Source organism: Brachyhypopomus gauderio, chromosome 1, assembly GCF_052324685.1.
Source record: "Brachyhypopomus gauderio isolate BG-103 chromosome 1, BGAUD_0.2, whole genome shotgun sequence".
NCBI lineage: Eukaryota > Metazoa > Chordata > Actinopteri > Gymnotiformes > Hypopomidae > Brachyhypopomus > Brachyhypopomus gauderio.
The window spans coordinates 34,978,511-34,996,507 of record NC_135211.1 but is presented as its reverse complement, the minus strand read 5'-3'; the positions used below and the strand labels follow the sequence as shown (position 1 = coordinate 34,996,507).

General features: G+C 42.0%; 1 protein-coding gene and 1 long non-coding RNA gene across 8 annotated transcripts in view; one reads left to right on the top strand and one right to left on the bottom strand.

The window, feature by feature from the left end:
- LOC143518940 (A-type potassium channel modulatory protein KCNIP2-like) overlaps positions 1-17,997 on the bottom strand; it is a 148,076-nt gene that overhangs the window by 5,941 nt on the left and 124,138 nt on the right. Inside the window, exons 1-3 of one of the 7 annotated variants that reach the window (XM_077011920.1) lie at positions 2,935-3,025; positions 1,693-2,517; positions 372-387 (exon numbers count right to left, since the gene is read on the bottom strand). The exons of 3 other annotated variants lie outside the window; for them this stretch is intronic. In XM_077011920.1, coding sequence (XP_076868035.1) covers positions 372-387; positions 1,693-1,749 — 73 coding nt within the window. In that variant the 5' untranslated portion in view covers positions 1,750-2,517; positions 2,935-3,025. Of the gene's footprint in view, positions 1-371; positions 388-1,692; positions 2,518-2,934; positions 3,059-8,281; positions 9,114-17,997 lie in introns of those variants that run through there. 3 more of the 7 variants (XM_077011872.1, XM_077011886.1, XM_077011913.1) reach the window with 3 other exon arrangements.
- Positions 8,603-16,305, top strand: LOC143518999 (uncharacterized). Its single transcript, XR_013132329.1, has 4 exons — positions 8,603-8,726; positions 8,983-9,034; positions 14,604-14,697; positions 16,156-16,305. It is a non-coding gene; the product is annotated as an uncharacterized LOC143518999 (long non-coding RNA).

Below are 17,997 nucleotides of genomic sequence, written 5' to 3'. Positions count from 1 at the left end.
GAAGGCGCTATGTTACAGCTGCCGAGGCCTTTATACTCAAATACTCAAGGCCTTTTTTTTCGTTTAAACATGAAAAAATGTGCAAATGCGATGACCTTTGTTAACGTTTAGAGGTGTCACAAGATGCATCAACATCATATGAATTGCTATGACAAACCCACATTTAAAAAATCCTGTCAATTGTAAAGAAGAAGACTAAAATATCAGAGCAGCTTGGGTCCTAAATGACTGTATTCACTTGGTCTTCACAGTGACTTCTGCTGGGCCGCGACTCCTGAAACATGCATGTTCCCCCCGTCTACACGCGGCAGACGCATTTCACGCTGCCGCCAATGTCTTCCGTGCACCTCTGCAGCGGCAGTGAAACTGACCTGATCCGTCTCCTGACTCAATGCCCAAAGAACAGTGCCAAAGAAAGAAAGGGAGAAAGAGGGAGGGAAAAAAAAAACAAAAAGATATAGCAACGGTGTATTACAGTGTGCAGAACAGAGGATTTCAAAAATAGCAACACACACGGTCGGGTTTTTCTCTGAGCATAGTAAGGGTGTGTGTGTGTGTGTGTGTGAGAGAGAGGGAGAGAGAGAGAGAGAGAGAGGCATTAAGACTGAACTTATTTGTCAATCGTATTTGTCAATTTTGCCTTTACAGATCTGTGAGGGTTGTTTTCTTTATATTTTGCACATTGAGTAGGAAGACAGAATAATGGAAAGAGTGAAGAGCATGGCTGCTGTCACTAATGAGGAGTGTGTCGGTCCTGGGTGGACTACCACCATTCAGCCGAGGAGCCATTTACAGTGAGAAACTGGACCAATCCCTCAGAAAAATGACACCTATTGTAATTTCACTGTCAACACACAGTTTGAAGTGAATGCCTCCTCTGACTTTCCGAAGCGAAAACTGTAGGGAGAATAAAAGTAAAAAACTACACAGGAGCCAGCATTTATTTCCCAATTCGTTTAAGGTTTATATTCGTGACTGGGATTTGTTGCGTTTTAACATCTAAAATCGGCAGGCGTATGCCAATATTAGTTCCCTGAAGCCAGTGCAAGATGATGTTTGAATGGGAATGTTAAAAGCACACCCTGCGGTGCATTGAAGGCTGCTATTTTAAGCACAGAACAACCACATTTGAATACGGCCTACACAACAACCCGCCTCTTAAACAAGAGCTTCACTTCATTCTTCGAAGACACAGTGAATTTTATTAGCAGCATTAATATGCATATGGAATATGCATATTCGGGCATATCTCATGAGGAAAGTAACCTCCATATATTTACTCTCCTTTTACTGTATATACAGGGGATCTTTATATCCCTTGTTTCATTTGTTGTGTGTTTCCATAGTCTCTTAGTGTGACTGGCAAAACTAAGTAAATATACTTTGGAAACTATTAGACCTCTTATATCACAAACTGCCATAAAGATAGAAAAAATCAAAAGCCTCTACATAAATAAACAAATGCAACCTGCTTATTAAAAGCATCAGAATCAATATTTCCTGTCAGTCCTATGAAGTAATGATACGTTTGTGCGTGTACTGCCATTTCATGAAGCTTTTCCATTATTGTGTCGCCCCTCTTCGGTGCGTGCCGGCCCGAGGTTGCGGGTCTGGCTGCTAGCGGGGTTGTGCGGAGTGGTGCCGGGGTCGTGGCAGGTGCGGCAGTGCGGAGTCACACTTGCTTTGACTGACTGAGGGTGGGGCACTAGGACCGCAGCAGGGCAGCAGCTTGAGGAATCGCTGTTTCATGCTTTTTTTGCATTGGCTGGGTGTGTTACCTGCAAGTCACCAACCACAACAGAGCGTTAGAGTGAGAGAGGGAGAGATGGAGAGAGAGAGAGAGAGAGAGAACAGTGCAGGCATGCGCGAGTCACATACTGCACACATCTATGCTCCATGCATCTGAGAGGACATGACCATATATGGGAGTGTTAGCGCTGTGTGGTCTGCACTGAACTAAAAGGATCAGTTTAGGTAATGAAGGCGAGTGGACAGGAGGATGATGTATGAATCTGGCTACAGCCCGAAGCCCAGGATAGAATCCCGTTTGGCAAGCTGCGGTTCTGAGAAAGGCTGAAAGTTGATATTCAGTATTAATGTTGTGGATGGTGATCTATTGATCTGGAGGATATGGTGTCCTTTAGTGCATGGGCTGCTGATTTGTTGCATAAAGTATCATCCACCGTACTGTTGTCTCTGAACTGATGGTGTGTAGACACATACACACACACAAAACACACACATTACTGCCACAGGTTATGAAAAGCATCATGCAACACAACACTGTAAATGGATTCTGCTGACCTGGCTTCAGAGAGCACTGTTAAACACACAGTCACAACCTTTTTCCACTTAAAGAACCACAGGAATAGTGATCAGTCATTGCTTTTTTCTGTCTGTTTTTTTTTTTTACCTCACTGTCACTTTGGCAGAGAAATCAGCCACCACAAGGACGAGCTCATTGTTTTCAAAGCAGCGTGCGATTACTCTGTAGCCTCCATGAAACATCTCGTTACCCTTCAGAAACACACATATTCCAAGCATGGGGACTCTTTACTGCTACAGAAGCAAACACACCAGCAACTTCCATTTGCCTCTTTTAGCACATTTGCACTTATACACGCACATGCACCAAAGCCATTTTCTCTTTCTGATCCAGCGTGACTCCTGGGAGACTGCTACCACTTATGTTTGAAGGGAAAAAAAACATTGCCCAAGAATGATGATCTGTAATCAGATACCTGGAGCCCACAAATAAAGACCAACGCTCAGATATTTTGCGGTCACCGGCACAGGAGTTGGCCCGCCACCCTGACTCCGAAACCATCAGCCCTGCTGCTCTGGGTCGAAACGAACACAGCTCCCGCACTCCACCCCGCCCTTTGTGACTGCTCCGCCCCCCCCACAGCTGCTCCGCCCCCAGTATCCACTGACCTTTGACCCTGGGCCTCCATGGGAGCAGCAGCTTCACCTTCCTGAACGCTGCCCCGGCTGTATGGGAGATGAGCGCCATGATGGGGTCTCGTCGGGTGCTACACTAACTGTGCTCTTGCTCGCTCAGGCTCCGCCCTCAACTCCACCCCTCCTCGATCCCGCCCACCCCTCCAGCCAGGCTCGGGTGCGTCATACCTCGTTGCAGTCACCTGGAGTCTGACCAAGGCCACCACGTGCTGCTGGGCATTAGACTCATGGTTCCAGAAGTCCTGCAGGGGCCCAAGCACCAGGGCTTTGTTATGTGTGTATGTGTGTGTGTGTGTTTGTGTGTGTATGTGTGTTTGTGATTGTATGTTACATACACACTACAAAGAGACACAAGCACAGTTTGCACAAGGGTGTGTTCTCTGGGCAATACATTTTGGTATAGAGTAGTCTAGGCAAGGTGGTCTCAAAATCATGTCATGTGGTCCACGTGTAGATGAGCTGTATGCATGCGGCACAACATCTCCTAGATGTCCTGGGGGATCCTGCTTGGACCCTCAGCCACCTGCTGAGTACCAAGATGCACAACTAATCGTCCAAAATAGCCTCAGGGGCAGACTTCACGCAAACCTGGAGAAATCACTTCTCACTTTCAGCTTCCCAGACGAGAAAATGAAAAAAAAAAGCTTCGATTATGTGATTATGCGAGCGCCCTGCCCTCTGGACCTGCGGCGATGACCCGCCAATACGGGGGAGGGGGAACGCATGAGTAGTCGCCGACATCAGAGCAAATTCAAAGCAAGACTGGCGATACGGGGGCGTGAGAACCAGACGTAACGACTGCGATCGCATTCTGGCATTTTTTTTACCAACCATATGGCCGTGAATGCTTAGTCACTACTCCCTCTGCTCCAAACAAGGAGCTGCAAGGTGTTCGTGTCACTGTAGAGGCGCGCAGCCAATAAACGTCAAAAAAGGATCCAGGGCCTGGCTCGGTTTGCCTTCCCCGCCACGTGCCTGCTGTTCCGTTCACCTACGGATCTACGGACGCTCGGCTGAGTGCCTTACGGCTCTAATCTTCAGCCCGTCCTGTTCATTTCTCGCTCAGCACGGCGGCCTAATCTTTTCGACTTTTTTTCTAAGACAAATATAGAGTCTTAAACGGATATTCTTATTATTTTTCGGAAGCCTTAGGAGTAGTGCTGAATGCTTTCACCAGTTGCCTACCCTGCTGAACTGGTGTGCCGCACCAGTGCAGGGAGTGATGTTTTCCATATAACTTATTTAAGAAAAGGATATAAGAAGGAGAACTCAGGAACATAAAGAAAATTAAACAGTCAGTTCATCCCCTCTGTGCATATGGTCTAAAAACGTCACCATAGTCAATGATGCCTGGTAAATGTATCTAATAACCTCTAAAAGCTTGTTCCTCTCATTTTTTCATTTTCTTCCTTTCAAGATGCAAAGAGAGAGATAAAGATTCAGTGATCTGCACTGACAGTACAGTCAAAGGATGTAGACACAAAACTGAGGAATAAGTCTGACCACATGGACAGCTGTGTGCTGACTCTGTGTGTGTGTGTGTGTGTGTGTGTGGGTGTGCGCGCGCGAGCGTGTGTGTGTATGTTGTGCACCCAGCTGGATAGGGACGACGTGAAAGCTGATGGGTTAGGAAAAGCAGGCCATCTTGATTCATCACGTCTGACTACCTGAATCTCATTAACACCCTCACAGAACATATCCTCACTAGCATCACGTCTGACTACTCTAACCTCATTAAATCTCTCAGAGAACACACCCTCACCATTATGTATGATTATCTTAATCTCATTAAAAACCCTCAGAGAACATATCCTCACCATTATGTCTGATTATCTTAATCTCATTAGAAAATCCTCAGAGAACATATCCTCACCATTATGTCTGATTATCTTAATCTCATTAAAAATCCTCTGAGAACATATCCTCACCATTATGGCTAATTACCTTAATCTCATTTAAAAACCTCAGAGAACACACCCTCATCATTATGTCTGCTTATATTAATCTCATTAAAAACCCTCAGAGAACATATCCTCACCATTATGTCTGATTATCTTAATCTCATTAAAAATCCTCTGAGAACATATCCTCACCATTATGGCTAATTATCTTAATCTTATTTAAAAACCTCAGAAAACACACCCTCATCATTATGTCTGCTTATATTAATCTCATTAAAAACCCTCAGAGAACATATGCTAACCATTATGTCTGATTATCTTAATCTCATTAAAAACCCTCAGAGAACATATCCTCACCATTATGTCTGATTATCTTAATCTCATTAAAACCCTCAGAGATCATATCCTCACCATTATGTCTGATTATCTTAATCTCATTTAAAATCCTCAGAATACATATCCTCACCATTATGTCTGATTATCTTAATCTCATTTAAAATCCTCAGAGAATATATCCTCACCATTATGTCTGATTATCTTAATCTCATTAAAAATCCTCAGAGAACATGTCCTCACCATTATGTCTGATTATCTTAATCTCATTTAAAAATCCTCTGAGAACATATCCTTACCATTATGTCTGCTTATCTTAATCTCATTAAAAATCCTCAGAGAACATGTCCTCACCATTATGTCTGATTATCTTAATCTCATTTAAAAACCTCAGAGAACATATCCTTACCATTATGTCTGCTTATCTTAATCTCATTAAAAACCCTCAGAGAACATATCCTTACCATTATGTCTGATTATCTTAATCTCATTAAAAACCCTCAGAGAACATATCCTCACCATTATGTCTGATTATCTTAATCTCATTAAAAATCCTCAGAGAACATATCCTCACCATTATGTCTGATTATCTTAATCTCATTAAAAATCCTCTGAGAACATATCCTCACCATTATGACTAATTATCTTAATCTCATTTAAAAACCTCAGTGAACACACCCTCATCATTATGTCTGCTTATATTAATCTCATTAAAAACCCTCAGAGAACAAATCCTCACCATTATGTCTGATTATCTTAATCTCATTAAAAATCCTCAGAGAACATATCCTCACCATTATGTCTGATTATCGTAATCTCATTTAAAATCCTCAGAGAACAAATCCTCACCATTATGTCTGATTATCTTAATCTCATTAAAAATCCTCAGAGAACATATCCTCACCATTATGTCTGATTATCTTAATCTCATTTAAAAACCTCAGAAAACACACCCTCATCATTGTCTGCTTATATTAATCTAATTAAAAACGCTCAGAGAACATATGCTAACCATTATGTCTGATTATCTTAATCTCATTAAAACCCTCAGAGATCATATCCTCACCATTATGTCTGATTATCTTAATCTCATTTAAAATCCTCAGAATACATATCCTCACCATTATGTCTGATTATCTTAATCTCATTTAAAATCCTCAGAGAATATATCCTCACCATTATGTCTGATTATCTTAATCTCATTAAAAATCCTCAGAGAACATGTCCTCACCATTATGTCTGATTATCTCAATCTCATTTAAAAATCCTCTGAGAACATATCCTTACAATTATGTCTGCTTATCTTAATCTCATTAAAAATCCTCAGAGAACATGTCCTCACCATTATGTCTGATTATCTTAATCTCATTTAAAAACCTCAGAGAACATATCCTTACCATTATGTCTGCTTATCTTAATCTCATTAAAAACCCTCAGAGAACATATCCTTACCATTATGTCTGATTATCTTAATCTCATTAAAAACCCTCAGAGAACATATCCTCACCATTATGTCTGATTATCTTAATCTCATTAAAAATCCTCAGAGAACATATCCTCACCATTATGTCTGATTATCTTAATCTCATTAAAAATCCTCTGAGAACATATCCTCACCATTATGACTAATTATCTTAATCTCATTTAAAAACCTCAGTGAACACACCCTCATCATTATGTCTGCTTATATTAATCTCATTAAAAACCCTCAGAGAACAAATCCTCACCATTATGTCTGATTATCTTAATCTCATTAAAAATCCTCAGAGAACATATCCTCACCATTATGTCTGATTATCGTAATCTCATTTAAAATCCTCAGAGAACAAATCCTCACCATTATGTCTGATTATCTTAATCTCATTAAAAATCCTCAGAGAACATATCCTCACCATTATGTCTGATTATCTTAGTCTCATTTAAAAACCTCAGAAAACACACCCTCATCATTGTCTGCTTATATTAATCTCATTAAAAACGCTCAGAGAACATATGCTAACCATTATGTCTGATTATCTTAATCTCATTAAAAACCCTCAGAGAACATATCCTTACCATTATGTCTGATTATCTTAATCTCATTAAAACCCTCAGAGATCATATCCTCACCATTATGTCTGATTATCTCAATCTCATTTAAAATCCTTAGAAAACATATCCTCACCATTATGTCTGATTATCTTAATCTCATTTAAAATCCTCAGAGAACATGTCCTCACCATTATGTCTGATTATCTTAATCTCATTAAAAAACCTCAGAGAACACACCCTCATCATTATGTCTGCTTATATTAATCTCATTAAAAACCCTCAGAGAACATATCCTCACCATTATGTCTGATTATCTTAATCTCATAAAAACACTCAGAGAACATATCCTTACCATTATGTCTGATTATCTTAATCTCATTAAAAACCCTCAGAGAACATATCCTTACCATAATGTCTGATTTGATCTCATTAAACCCCTCAGAGAACATATCCTAACCAACATTCCATCATATGAGATATCATACAAGACACAGACTTGTTCTACTCCATTTTTGTTTAACTGCTGGGATTTTGTACATCTGAGCAGCTGGAGAGGTCCAACAGGTATGGTGGCCATCTATGAGAATGAGGAAAACCAAAGCCAGCAGGGAGTGGCATTATTTTACATGATGATCAATGGCTTCTGGCATTCTGTGGGACCATGTAAACTGGGAAAATATGAAGTGATGGTATATGACAAGCTGAAGCTTTGTGTAGGATAAATAAGTTTCCACTTAACTTTGTATCTCATTGATAAATCTTAAGATTCTTTTCAGAATCTTAAGTCCATAAACCAAGATTACTTAGCATGTGAAGAAAGCTGATTGATTTGATTTTCTTTCACCTGAAATGTCATTTTAAAAATATTGGTATTTCTTGCACTTGTACTTTGAATGGGATTCTGTTTTTTGCACATCAAAAACCCTTTGACAGCAAACTATGTGCAATATTATGCAAAAACATTACAAAACAAAACAATTTAAAAAGCCCCCTGTTGAGAAGCCGTGAGAGGGTCTACAGAGCCTCTAACTGGCTGTGGGCGTTTCAGATCTTACCTCCAGCAGAGAAGTCAATCAAGCCCAGAAAGTGCAAGAGCTTGAGGGAACTGCACACCACCAACAGGATGCCAACAGTCTGCAAGCCCTCCATCTCCCACTCCACCCTGAAGAACGTCAACATGACGCTCGGAGCCTTCTGGTGAGCATGTTCCTCCGCCAGCCACGTTCATCACCTCCCCGCCGTGTCTGTTTCCCGGGATCCGACCGCCAGGGAAGTCCTCAATATCTGCGCAAAATTCTCCTACTACTGTATGTATTCCCCTCTCTCCATCACAGCCTTCCCTCCCCAACGTATCTGTCGTATTTCGGTCATCCGCGGACAGAGAGACTCACGATGAGCTCCTGTCTTTGTCAAACAGGAGCCGCCCCAAGAGAGCGTCTGATCGCAGAACAGGCAGGAAAAGGGGGAAGGAGTCACGGTCAGAGAATCCCCAGGTCTCAGGTCAGCAGCTACTTTTTCCTCACTGGTCTCGGCACGAGTACAAGGACAGACGCTCGGCCCGCAAAGTTATTACCCTACGTGCACTCTAACGATCCTTCAGTCAAAAGCAGCTTATTCTGCCTGCGAGCTGGAGAAGGAACGTGGGAAGTCCTTCCCCCCAGTGGATCTGTGCCATGTCTGATTTCTTTCCCTCTCTTTTGTGATTTTCTCAATCTCTCGGCGAGCTTAATTGGGTCACTTGCGTGTGTTTTCGTAGACACTGGGGCATCGGCACGAGGAGGAGGCGGAGCTATGGCAGGCAGCGCTTGGTAAGCTGACAGATGTGACATCCTCTTTGTCTCCATCACGTTCCTTCTCTCTTCCTCTCTCTCTCATTCTTGCTTTTTCTCTCACATTCTTTTCTCTCTTTCTGGCCTTAAACCTCTCACCTTGTTACTATTACCCACACACACCTTGGCCAATGTTTTGTTTCTCTCTATCTCTCTCTCTCTCACACACACACACACACACACACACACACACACACACACACACACACACACACACACCAGCCTCTGTTCGCTGGCACTGTCACAGAGGGAGTGAGTGGCATCACTGGAATGTGCCTGCGTGGGTTCCACATGGAGAACTAGGTACTAGTGTCAGACCTTCCTCAAAAAAACTTAAATCCAAGCAGGTGTCAATGTGGCAGAGGTGGGGACTCGAGTCACATGACTTGGACTCGAGTCAGACTCGAGTCATTAATATTAAGACTTTTGACTTGACTTGAAAAAATATTCAGAGACTTAGACTTGACTTGGACTTTGATACCAATAACTTGGGACTTGAATTGGACTTGAACCTGTTTACTTGCAAAGACTTGATTTTTTTTACCCCAAATCTAAATTTTAAAACGCATATTAATATTTATAAAGTGCGTCCCATTAATTTCATTTCCGTCCTTCTGACGCAGACCGGCGTTACACCAGATTCTGTGACCGTCGAGTTTTGTGACCACAGGGGGCGCTATTGCACAGTTTCTGTTCAGAGGCACAAACGCTTTACGAATGCTACGTAAACTACGCTGATGCACTTTCTTTACTCGTTTGTTGGTGTCCACGAGCCAAAATATGACAGATGTTTATATTTACATTTATCGTCTCTTAATTACATAAATGTACTTAAACAAGATTTACCATCCCCTCACTATTGCAGCCAACAAAGAAATCATGAATGGGATGTACAGGTGAGCCTTTTTAACTGGGGTCACCAATTCTGACGGCAGCCATCAGAATATGTGACCCCACTGAATCTCCAGGTAACAATAGTACACCGTGACCCCACAATAACAGAAAACAATGAAAAAATAACCCTAACCTTTTATTAGTCTATATTTAAACATTTTATCCAAATGTTTAGAATAACCATTCGTAATGACAGCATCTTGCTTACGATGAAGCTTGCTATTTTCGTGTAAAATGATGTAACGAAACATTCTTGTTTAAGTACATTTATGTAATTAAGAGAAGATAAAATGTAAATGATCTGTCATCTTTTGGCTGGCGGACACCAACAAAACGAGTAAAGAAACGCATCAGCGTAGCATTCGTAAAGCGCTGGTGCCTGTAAAAAAAAAAAAGACTCGAAAGGACTTGAAATTCCAAGTTTCAGACTTGGGACTTGACTTGACTGTTGCCTGTCTTGACTCGAGACTTGACTTGAGTTGACTGTCCTTGCTTGAGACTTGACTCGGGACTTGAGGATAAAGACTTGGACTTACTTGCTACTTGCAAAACACTGACTTGGTCCCACCTCTGCAATGTGGACTGCAACTCAAAACTGCCCCAAATCTACAGGTATACACTCACTGTTCTCCCAACACCACGATCTTCAACTTATATGGTCAGGTGAATATTATGGCCCAAAGAGACAATTCAGCAAGTAGGATGTCAGATTAAAGACTCAGGCTGTCTCCCATCATGCAACAGGTTTGCTCTTTACTGAAACTTAATATGCAAGGGCACAACAGCAGAACTTGACATTACAGACATAAGACTCCTGCTTAACGACTGAATGCTTGAAATTTGTTAGAAGTGCCAACATCAACTGTGCCCGGTGCAGTCTCCATGCAGCCAGGCTGAAACTTGTCGGGAGCTTGTGTTTAATTGCTTAGAGCGTTTAATGAAAGCAGAGAACGGCCATCAAAGACGAGGTGGCAAATCTTTTCATTTTTAGTCTTATTAAACACAAAGTACATACCCCCTCCCCTCCCCCCAAGTTAACTAGGACGATCTTGTGCCAAGTTCTCACCTGAGGCTGCCCGTACTCTGCAACGAGGACACCTGCGGTGGCCAGTCGCCTGCACACCTCACAGATCTCGTCTGGCTAAATTTACGCCCCGGTGCTCCAGCCGAGTGAGCTCCGGCTGGGAGGCTGTCTCTGCCTTGCCGTTCCTCATATCATCCAGAACAGGAGCGACAAAATTAGCCCTCCTGATCATCAGTAAACGCACTTTGGAGAACTTTCCGGAACAGGGCCCTCCCTCGCCAGCTCTCCAGGTATCAAACTGTGCTTACTTCCAGTTCTGGGGACTGGTACGTAGCCTGAACATTTTTTGGGTTGTAATTATTATAATTATTTTATTGATGTGATGGTAATGATCAGATGATAGTTATGCCTATCATTCCTCTAAGAATAAGCTGAGACCGAGTTGGGCTACGAAGGTGCAACGCTGCGCGTGTGTGTGTGTGTGTGTGTGTGTGTGTGTGTGTGTGTGTGTGTGTGTGAAGTGAGTATGGGATGTGCTGTGCACGCGTACGTCTAAGGTTAATTAGTAAGGCGCTCGGGATGAGTTATTCCTTCGCCTTGGGACTGAGAAATAACCATTTAACGGTTGCCAAATTTAGTCTTCTACCTGTGCAATTATCACTCTCCAACTTGATTAAAATGACTGGAGTAGAAGAGAAGAACGGCAGGCTAACGAATGGATCCCATAAACCCAAATCTGGGGAACATGATTCCAATTAGTGCCACTGAGGGTTCGGTGGGACGGGGCTCATTTCCATAGATCATTATCTCATGGCGTATCTTTCATATTCCGCATGGTTCTGGGGCTCGGGGTGACTCTGGAGCCGAAACCGATCAATTACAACCACGCGTCCTTTTCCAGAATGAGCTACATACCGGACAGCAAAATTCATCATGCGCTCCTGTGTCCTTGTTAGGATTGTAATAAACCAAATGTTTTGGTAGGTCAAAACACATATTTTTTTCTGCATTGAGTGAACATGGACCACAGCAGAGCAATATATTTATCCACCATTGGGTGGCAGCGATACGATTAATACAAGAGTGTGGTAAAGTGACAGGAGGAGAGAGTAGTAACATCCACAGCGTATCTTGCACAAGTGGTGATCATGTGAGTGCCATAACACAGTTCATGAGTGGAACGTGGTGAATAACACTATTTTACCCACTATAACTTCAGTAAGGTTAAAAGCTTACCACTACAGAACCAGCAGGAAACACAACGGAGAGGGCGTGACTATACCCGTTTAATGAAACCCTTCACCTTTAACTCATGAGTTTGTAACTCATCTCTAATATTTTCTCTTCAGAGAGAATTGTTTTAATAATGTTGGACGGATGATGTCCAGATTTTTTCAATCTTTATGCTCTCGACTTCTTGAGGCCTGTTGTTTTCTGATTTAGCTCCAGGGTCACCTGTTGCTCGCCTTCTGACTTCTGAAGTCAAGCTCTCAAATGTGCCAGCAGGGGGCGCTAAAAATCCATAAATCCATACAAGACCCTTTCTGCTGTTTCCATTTTTCAAACTAAAGCGTAAACAACGACACACAAAATCCATCCACAAAAACACAAACAGATGAACAAAAACATGAAAAAACCCAAAAGTGCCATTTTGGTCCCCTGAATCTCATAACTGTCCTACATTTATATGACAGACAACAATGAACCAATGCCAAAATGTCACAAATGCAATTAACACACCTTTCATTATCCTCTATGTGATATTATACTGAAAGTGACTGAGGTAACTTCATTATTTTATTCTTCACCTTATGACATGAAGCATTATGGGGCGTCTTTTGACTGCTGCTCTCTGCTCACCTGCTGCATTATGGGGGTATAGCCTATCATTTTCTATTCTGGGCCTAAAAATCTCGTTGTAATGGCGGAGCTGGAAAGACACCTCATGTTCTATCGATCTCCTCTTTTCACACCTGCTTCCCTGGGCTAGGCCGGTGGATCACTACTGGAGCAGGGAACCACAGTTCGGGACGTTCAGCGACAGCACAGTGGCCTGTTCTGTGTTGTAGTGTCCGTCTGTAAGCAGCAACGGGGAGCATAAATAACAGGCCTCAGAACAATCCACATAATTCTCTTTCCTAATGCATGTGTTGTAGGCACTGTGCACAAAACTGACCTCAGACCTGATCTTACATGAACTCAGCCCTTTAGTCTCCCATCTATCTGGAGAGTTACCAGATGCCAGATTAAAGCATTATAATTCTCCTTTGGAAGAAAATTTGGTGGTTATAAATAAATGGTAGAGTCCTCCAAAGCTTCCTTGACCACCTGTGAAATGAGCCATGTTTTAATTAGTCTGACCTCATATCCGGAACTTCAGTTAGTAATAGGCGTGCGTGAATATATCGCCCATGTATAAATTATTAATCCCAATCTGGCTCTCTGTGTGAACCAGCAGTTGGGGCTGAGACTCGAAATGTGATCTCATTCACCTGAAGATGGAATGGGTTTGATGATTAAATTGATGATTGGTTTAAATGGAATTTTAAATGAAGCTTTGAGACAGATCTTCAATAAAACTGCTACTAATACGGGTGCTTAATTGAACAGACTCAACATCTTTGTCCCAAATCATAAAACCGTTTTGTGGAATACTTATTTGTTAACTTTGCATATGGTATGTCCTTGGTATACTCTGCACTCCCCCATGCCTTGACATGGTACAGTCCACTTTTGAACTCAGCCCAGTCTCAAGCCCTGCAGTGTTTGTGTTCATGTGCATTACTAAATGACAGTCGGAGTATATTATTTAGAAATCTCTATTTCCATTTCTTTCATCATAAAAAGGAAAAGGGAAACACTGAGAATCATGAAAATCCAATTTTGGCTTCATGTAACTCTCAACTCCAGACCTTAATGGCTACACCTAGGAAATTCAAACAGAGCCTTGACCCGCTGAACTCCACTCCACAGTGCTGGCTGGTCTCTCTCGGGCCCAGTCAACAGAAGACAGGCGGATCCACATTGACTCTCTGCCTTCCATGCTGTCTGATAAACCAGATCTTCAGCCGCTGGATCAATATCTCTGTTACATAAAGGGGTGAAGAAACCTTGCACTGAAGAGGCTTTTTTTGAAGAGTTGCTTTTTGTTTTGTTTAGCCTTCAAGCTGACGTTCTTAATTAGATCATCACTGACACAGATGGTATGGAGGTCTACACTGACAATACATACTGTTTACGCACATGGCACATGGCAGTTTGAATGGCAGTTTCTGAATCTTGAATGGCAGAGAGTGAATTCTGCAGTCAGCAGCAACCTGTATCAGAGCTGGCTTTGAGTCCATAACGCATCACTTTTGGTCTTCTCACCAGATCCAATTAGCTTTGAGGCCGGGGAAGACAGACATGAAAAAGAATTTTGTACCACCTAATCCTATAATCCTAACCTGTACTTCATAGTCTCTGAGCAGACATCAAAACACATCTTGGCATCATCTGTAAAAATCAGGCCATATTTGGTCGTTAACTTCCCATGTGACAGAGCAACCGTGCAGGGCAGACCTGCGTGTTGCCACCTCTGTGCACTTGTCTTGGAGGTCTGATCAGCAGATGTTTATGTCACTGGTTTAGGTGAACGCAAGCTTTGTGAATGAAGAGAGGAACCGAGGGAACCGGAGCGATCTATCTGCGACGCACTGCTGGATAACGTGAGCGACATGAATGGGTAGGCAGCTGGTGCCACAAAGTGAGGTGAAGAATCCGGCGACCCCCATCAAGCAGACAAAATGGCAGGACAGTCACAGAGATTAGCATTTAAGCAGTTCTAAACACAGGGTGAAACAGGCATGTTAATTTCACGCAAGAATAGAAATTAATATAAATCATGTAAATATAATAACATTAATAATAAATGATACAAATATATTATTACTACAAATACATTTAAAATGCATTTAAAAATCCATCTGATCTAACTAAAACCTAGTGCAGTTACGTGGTGGTACATAGACAAGTTGCTCTTTTGTACCCCTTTGTAGGCAGATGAGGTTTTTTGTGTTCTGTTTCATCTCCTAAGAGACTTTAGCTTGGTAAGAGAGACCTCTGCAGGTTCCTGGTTTATGCGTAAGAGGGGCTGGGTAGAATAATGGTGGAGTGGGTTGTCCCGAAGGACTGGTCTGAAAATATCTGCTGTGCAAAACCTGCAACTGATATGTAATGTTAATTAGCATTTCAGCAAAAGTTTAAATGCCACATACTGTATATTCAAACTTATTTTTTTCTGTCCAAAAACATTCATGACCCATGCATATTTAGTATCAAAAACTATGATTGGTGGTTTCCACATGTTCACTCAGATATGAATATTTTATTAACTCATTAATGTAATACGCAGTAGGTTTAATGTATTGGAGTCGAAAGTCAAATAATTCTTGTTTAAATGTGGTGCAATAAAAGTTAAAAGGTTTTTTAAACTGTAAATAATGAAGCAATGTATGACTCAAAAATGGCATTGGATTGATGGATTTTCTAGCACTAAACCCCAAATGACATCAATGTCACAATATAGCCCCAGACCCCTCCCTTCGGGCATGTGATGTAGTCTGTGTCTATATTATGTACTTCCATGGCTGTGGTTGTCTGTGGATGTGTTCACCCATCTCGTTAGTATAATATGTAACACATGGTGCTTGTTATGTGTTAAGTGTATATTGTTAGTGTTAGTCTTGTCCCGTGCTCATCCTTGTGAGTGTTGTGAGTGTTCTATATTCTTCTACCGTGTGACTACGTGCAGCTAGCATTATTCGTTAAATAAATATTGTGTATGTTTATGCATTCTCGTCTGCGTCTTGCCTTCCTCACACGTGACAATCACAAAATTAGTACTTACCATAGTTCTACGTTGTTTAGAAGCATAAGGTGCAAAACAACCTCCCATAGACCTTCATAGATAATGATTTAAGATAACAAAACATATACTACTAACCAGGGCCGGAATGGGCCCCTTTTTCAGCCCGGGAGTTTCATGCCCAAATCCGGCCCAAAATTATTGTTCCCTCCCAATTGGCCCAAACTAGAGATTGACATGAGCCAACACATCGGGAATCCTCCCGAATCTCCAGATTAGCCACTCCGGCTCTGCTACTAACTAAATTACAGCTGGGCTCTTTCATTTTATCTTCAGGCCTGAGAAGGAACAGACAGCGCTACTGAGGTATATTTCCTGGCGTTATGGTGATGCAGAACCTCAGAGGTAGCCCCCATCACTCCGATGCCCCCCCTGCTGTGGCCCATGCCCCTCCCAGTGACCCTAGCCGCCCACATCTCCATCACCCTGGGCCAGGGGCGGACTGGGGAGAAAAAGTGGCCCGGGAGTTCCTGACAGACTGGCCCACTATATATATATATATATATATATATATATATATATATATATATATATATATATATATATATATATATATGTGTGTGTGTGTGTGTGTGTGTGTGTATACTGTATGTGAATCTATACATGGCACGTAGTGTATATGACGGCGTTTATTGTCATATGGACAATATTAATTCCAGCAATAATATGATTACAAAGCCACATGGTGGCTTTTAAATAGTCCATCATAAGACCACCAAACAAGTTGTTTTACGCAAAGTGCATCCTAAAGAACAACCTACAACTCTAACGTGGGTATTTCTTCCTCGTACCTATTTGTGGTGGTTAGTTTTAATCTAAGAATTTCAATAGCTTTAAAAAAAACACTGCTTTGGAACCTTTAAGACCGCCACTTGCGTCCGTGTTAACCATGTTAAGGTAATTTGTACATGGTACGTTGCAGAGGCTACAGCAGTACATTTAAAATAACATGTTATCTACAATTTAAACTGCTGTATGTTTTCGTAGTCCGGCCCGGAGTTTCTGGGACAAGTTGGTTTTTTTTCTGATCTCCGCTGCATACCGTCAGCCCGCATCAACTGGCCCAGTCCGCGACCCGGTCCAACTCGTTCATGTGTTTACAGGCCCAGTCCGCGACCCGGTCCAACTCGTTCATGTGTTTACAGGCCCAGTCCGCGGCCGCGCAGGTTAGTCTGACTGGAGCGGGGGAGGTAATAACACCGTTAAACAGCAGCGTGACTACGGGCCGGGGCTGCAGTGCGCGGCAGTGGCTCCTCCACGGGCTGAGTTAGACCACCGGCGGCCCACTAACCCATCGGCCCACCGGGGAAATCCCCGGTAGCAATGTATGCCAGTCCGCCCCTGCCCTGGGCAGATGTTCTTGTGCAGGATTGGTTTTGAACACACCTACACTCATTGAGCCCAGACTCCATCTTTTAGGAACCTAAAGAAGACTTCCATTGCTTATTTGTTCTGATTACTTATGTTGGTCTTTGTATTGTTTATAAATAATGTATTTTGGGTTTGACATTGTTTTTGCTGATGATGTTTCAGAGTCCTGTATTGACCTGAGGTGTCTTCCTCATGGTCTTAGAGAGTTTTGTTCCTGTATTGACCTGAGGTGTCTTCCTCATGGTCTTAGAGAGTTTTGCTTTGCCAATGTTGCCTTTGGCTTACTCACTGTGGGCTTGAACTCAGATCTGTAAAGCTGCTTTATGACAACGGCTGTTGTAAAGAGAACCACTTAAATAAATCATTTACTTATTTAATTGAACCACTTAAATAAATCTTTGACTTAATTTCTTAATTATTTATTATTTATAATTGAGCATTGTGGGTAATGATGAATGGCTGCACGTCCTCAGGATTAAAAAATAATAATAAAAAAAGAATTTTGTTTCACTGTAAAACATGTTTATGTCAGGGTCCAAGCTTGTAAAAGTTGATTCTGTAACTAAGGGAACTGCTGCAGTAGCAAAGACGGTCAAATAACCCCATTTAATTGGAAATAACCTGCTAGCCACCAATTTAACAATTTAAAGGTACATTTAGTCACATACATTAAAATACATATTATGTCATGATATTACTAAATGGTTGGTATAAGTAGCTAATTAGTTATAAAGGGCCTGTCACGGT